General features: G+C 49.9%; 1 protein-coding gene across 1 annotated transcript; it reads right to left on the minus strand.

Annotated features, from left to right (window-relative positions):
• Positions 1-2842: 2842 nt before the first annotated feature.
• LOC142256591 (interferon-induced transmembrane protein 1-like) lies at positions 2843-4955 on the minus strand. Its single transcript, XM_075328347.1, has 2 exons — positions 4658-4955; positions 2843-3180 (listed from the first exon to the last, which is right to left on the minus strand). The coding sequence occupies exons 1-2, from the start codon at positions 4922-4924 to the stop codon at positions 3001-3003; spliced, it is 447 nt and encodes a 148-aa protein (XP_075184462.1). The 5' UTR covers positions 4925-4955; the 3' UTR covers positions 2843-3000.
• Between the last annotated feature and the right edge of the window lie 733 nt (positions 4956-5688).

A 5688-nucleotide genomic window follows, 5' to 3' on the forward strand; every position in this document is an offset into this window, starting at 1 on the left:
GTATAAGGTTCAGAGAACAGACAGAGATGGGGTCAGGAAGAGGTCCAAGGTCAGAAGTCAGGAAGTAATGTATAAGGTTCAGGGAGCAGACAGAGACATGGTCAGGAAGAGGTCCGAGGTCAGAAGTCAGGAGGTGACATATAAGGTTCAGGGAGAAGACAGAGACATGGTCAGGAAGAGGTACGAGGTCAGAAGCCAAGATCAGAACACACCATACAGAAGCCAAGAGCACACTGAGCAAACAAGACGTACAACTGGCAAAGTTCAGACAGAGCAAGCCCAGTAAAGAAACAGAGCAATCATCAGGAACGAGGCGCATCTGTGAAGGCCCCTCCCAAAACCAGTGTGGACCCTAGTGCTGAAAGACAACCTATCAGCAAGTGCACAAGACACAGAGCAGAGCATTTTCCAATGTCCGGAACCCTGACAGGCGTCTTGACTTTGTAAATGGAAACATTGAATCTGATTATCCCATTAACTTTCATAATACTGTACTGGCCCTTTAAGAGTGTTCAGTGCAGGTGTGTATACCTTTGCAGGAGTGGAACGTTCCCCCCTGACCTTATACTGTATACTCTCTGTACATATACTCAGTGCTGGCGGTATCCAGGGTCTGATCTGTAATAATTACCAGGAGGCGTAATAAGCCGTAGATTATACACCGCCATCCGTGACCACACATCACATAATGCGGCATTGTGGCTCCTTGTCCTGAGTGACGTGGTCCAGGATTATAACCTGCGGGGGCCAAAAAGTAGCACAACTTCCCCCCCAGGGAATATTAGTCATAAAATGTTCACTTCAAATGCCTATCTGATCCAGGGAAAGCTGGATGACGGCCATGAGAACTCCTGCATAATGGTGTCATATACCTGCACAGTAGTGCCATATACCTGCACAGTGGTGCCATATACCTGCACAGTGGTGCCATATACCTGCACAGTGGTGCCATATACCTGCACAGTGGTGTCATATACCTGCATAATGGTGCCATATACCTGCACAGTGGTGCCATATACCTGCACAGTGGTGTCATATACCTGCATAATGGTGCCATATACCTGCACAATGGTGCCATATACCTGCACAGTGGTGTCATATACCTGCATAATGGTGCCATATACCTGCACAATGGTGCCATATACCTGCACAGTGGTGTCATATACCTGCACAGTGGTGCCATATACCTGCACAGTGGTGCCATATACCTGCACAGTGGTGTCATATACCTGCACAGTGGTGCCATATACCTGCACAGTGGTGCCATATACCTGCACAGTGGTGCCATATACCTGCACAGTGGTGCCATATACCTGCACAGTGGTGTCATATACCTGCACAGTGGTGTCATATACCTGCACAGTGGTGTCATATACCTGCACAATGATGCCATATACCTGCACAATGATGCCATATACCTGCACAATGGTGCCATATACCTGCACAGTAGTTTCATATACCTGCACAATGATGCCATATACCTGTACAATGGTGCCATATACCTGCATAATGGTGCCATATACCTGCACAATGATGCTATATACCTGCACAATGGTGCTATATACCTGCACAGTGGTGTCATATACCTGCACAATGGTGCCATATACCTGCATAATGGTGTCATATACCTGCACAATGGTGCCATATACCTGCATAATGGTGCCATATACCTGCATAATGGTGCCATATACCTGCACAATGGTGCCATATACCTGCACAATGGTGCCATATACCTGCATAATGGTGCCATATACCTGTACAGTGGTGCCATATACCTGCACAGTGGTGTCATATACCTGCATAATGGTGCCATATACCTGCACAGTGGTGCCATATACCTGCACAGTGGTGTCATATACCTGCATAATGGTGCCATATACCTGCACAATGGTGCCATATACCTGCACAGTGGTGTCATATACCTGCATAATGGTGCCATATACCTGCACAATGGTGCCATATACCTGCACAGTGGTGTCATATACCTGCATAATGGTGCCATATACCTGCACAGTGGTGCCATATACCTGCACAGTGGTGCCATATACCTGCACAGTGGTGTCATATACCTGCACAGTGGTGCCATATACCTGCACAGTGGTGCCATATACCTGCACAGTGGTGCCATATACCTGCACAGTGGTGCCATATACCTGCACAGTGGTGTCATATACCTGCACAGTGGTGTCATATACCTGCACAGTGGTGTCATATACCTGCACAATGATGCCATATACCTGCACAATGATGCCATATACCTGCACAATGGTGCCATATACCTGCACAGTAGTTTCATATACCTGCACAATGATGCCATATACCTGTACAATGGTGCCATATACCTGCATAATGGTGCCATATACCTGCACAATGGTGCTATATACCTGCACAATGGTGCTATATACCTGCACAGTGGTGTCATATACCTGCACAATGGTGCCATATACCTGCATAATGGTGTCATATACCTGCACAATGGTGCCATATACCTGCATAATGGTGCCATATACCTGCATAATGGTGCCATATACCTGCACAATGGTGCCATATACCTGCACAATGGTGCCATATACCTGCATAATGGTGCCATATACCTGTACAGTGGTGCCATATACCTGCACAGTGGTGTCATATACCTATATACTCCCCATAAATATTGCATAAAGGGTCCACAGAAAGTTGGGCGCTCTCTATAGCCCATGTGAAACAGATTCATTTGTATTTTGAGGGATGCTGTCTCTTTAAAAGAGTTGTGCTCGGTTTATTGACGACGTCACCCTGATGTGGAATTACTGGGGACCCCCAAATAAATGCCCAAATAGACAGGATCGTGGATGTTGTATAGCGGTTTACTTTGCAGAGGATTTCCAACACTGGATACAATTGCAACAAAACCTCAGCTGTAGAAAGTGTTACAGGCTGAGGATAAAGAAGGTTTCCATTCACTGACAACAATGAGACATGGTGGAAATGGTGAAGATGAGGTCTCCGTGACGTCATCTATCCGTACCAAACATAGGAGGAGGAATAGACCCTGGTAATACTGCCGGCAATGACCAATCCGATCCAGATGAGGTGCCCGCAGGAGCCCAGGACGATGCCCGCGATGTTCAGATTCAGCGCCGTGCGCGAATTATCAGCGGCCATCGTCAGATCCCCTCTGTGCAGCGAATCCCGCGACTGCAAGATACAAAGACACAAAGTGATACAAAGTATCAAAACAAACGAGAGGAGCGACGGAGGCAAGATCAACCCCAAACTGATCTGTGTATAGGGGCATCAGGGGTGTACGACCCCCCAAACTGATCCGTGTATAGGGGCATCAAGGGCAACGGTCCCCAAACTGATCTGTGTATATAGGCATCAGGGGAGTATGGCCCCCAAACTGATCCGTGTATAGGGGCATCAAGGGCAATGGTCCCCAAACTGATCCATGTATAGGGGCATCAAGGGCAATGGTCCCCAAACTGATCCGTGTATAGGGGCATCAGGGGAGTATGGCCCCCAAACTGATCCGTGTATAGGGGCATCAGGGGCGTACGGCCCCCAAACTGATCCGTGTATAGGGGCATCAGGGGCATATGGCCCCCAAACTGATCCGTCTATATAGGCATCAGGGGCGTACGGCCCCCAAACTGATCCGTGTATAGGGGCATCAAGGGCAACGGTCCCCAAACTGATGTGTATAGGGGCATCAGGGGCGTACGGCCCCCAAACTGATCCGTGTATAGGGGCATCAAGGGCAACGGTCCCCAAACTGATCTGTGTATAGGGGCATCAGGGGCGTACGGCCCCCAAACTGATCCGTGTATAGGGGCATCAGGGGCATATGGCCCCCAAACTGATCCGTCTATATAGGCATCAGGGGAGTATGGCCCCCAAACTGATCCGTGTATAGGGGCATCAGGGGCGTACGGCCCCCAAACTGATCCGTGTATAGGGGCATCAGGGGCGTACGGCCCCCAAACTGATCCATCTATAGGGGCATCAGGGGAGTATGGCCCCCAAACTGATCCGTGTATAGGGGCATCAGGGGTGTACGGCCCCCAAACTGATTAGTGTATATGAGCATCAGGGGCAATGGTCCCCAAATTGATCCGTGTATAGGGGCATCAGGGGCGTACGACACCCCCCCCCCAAACTGATCTGTCTATATGGGCATCAAGGGCAATGGTCCCCAAACTGATCCATGTATAGGGACATCAGGGGCGTACGGTCCCCAAACTGATTCGTGTATATGAGCATCAAGGGTAACGGTCCCCAAACTGATCCGTGTATAGGGCCGTGTATAGGGGCATCAGGGGAGTATGGCCCCCAAACTGATCCGTTTATATAGGCATCAGGGGTGTATTTTCTTGGGACCCTCTGATGCATCTATAAGAAAAGGGGCTTCATCCAAACACCTAATGCACTGGGGTCCAGGGACGACTGTGCCCCCTGCACCCCCCATAGCTACACCTGAGAGCTACACCTGAGGAAGTAACACATGCATTCAATGGCAAAAAAGGTGTATTGCGCCCTCTGCTGGAGGGGTCAATGCTTCCCTGTAATTACCCACCCTCTCCAGCAGATGGCAGTGTCATCCTCCTACTTCTCTCATTACTATTGATCCTCTATGATCAGGGGGGCAATGGTCAGCGGGGAGGGGGGCACTCACCTTGGAAGAGAATATGAGAGCAGCAATCCCCAGGGGCAGGCAGCAGAAGATGGTGGTGAAGATGGAGAGGCCGGTGTAGTTCCTGTAGACATGCTGAGGCACGGCCACCACGTACGGAGCTGTAGTGACCACCGCGGCCTGGCCATATGCTTGGGGTGGCATTGGCCCTGGTGGGATGTGGTGCGGTGGTGGAGGCTGGTTGATGAAGCCGGGCTGAGGCGGTTTTTCTTGGTACCCATGGTTGGTGTACGGTGGTGGAGGTTGCATCTCGTCTTCTGCTCTGGAGACATCTGAGGAGGCTTCAGTCACAGCCAACAATGGTCGGCGAGGTCAATGTTTGTTACATTGTAGCCCATGGAGACATAACCAGGAACCTGGCAGCTTAAAATAGTTATAGCACCTGATAACTGAGGACAATAGAGCGCTGTCACAGGCACAACACATTGAACGTCATATACAGAAAAATGACTGAAAATCTGGAGGAAGATAATAAATAAGTAATCCCTTATCATAAAGTGAGAGCAGATCACCGAGATCCTGGGGCTAGAGGGGAGAAATGTGAAGGGGCCACAGCAGCGAATGAGTAATGCTCAGCGGTGCCCCACCGGCCACTGGCCATACAGGGAACTGCAACCAGACCATTCACAGGAATCAGTGGAGGTAGCAGAGGTAGCTCAGTCAGTGGAGGTAGCAGAGGTAGCACAGTCAGTGGAGGTAGCAGAGGTAGCTCAGTCAGTGGAGGTAGCAGAGTCAGTGGAGGTAGCAGAGGTAGCTCAGTCAGTGGAGGTAGCAGAGGTAGCACAGTCAGTGGAGGTAGCAGAGGTAGCACAGTCAGTGGAGGTAGCAGAGGTAGCTCAATCAGTAAAGGTGGAAGAGGTAGCTCAATCAGTGAAGGTAGCAGAGGTAGCACAATCAGTGGAGGTAGTTCAGTCAGTGGATGTAGCAGAGGAAGCTCATGCAGTGGAGGTAGCACAATCAGTGGAGGTGTAAGAGGTAGCTCAATCAGTGAAGGTAGCAGAGGTAGCTCAATC

This window comes from Anomaloglossus baeobatrachus, chromosome 11 (assembly GCF_048569485.1).
Source record: "Anomaloglossus baeobatrachus isolate aAnoBae1 chromosome 11, aAnoBae1.hap1, whole genome shotgun sequence".
Taxonomy (NCBI): domain Eukaryota; kingdom Metazoa; phylum Chordata; class Amphibia; order Anura; family Aromobatidae; genus Anomaloglossus; species Anomaloglossus baeobatrachus.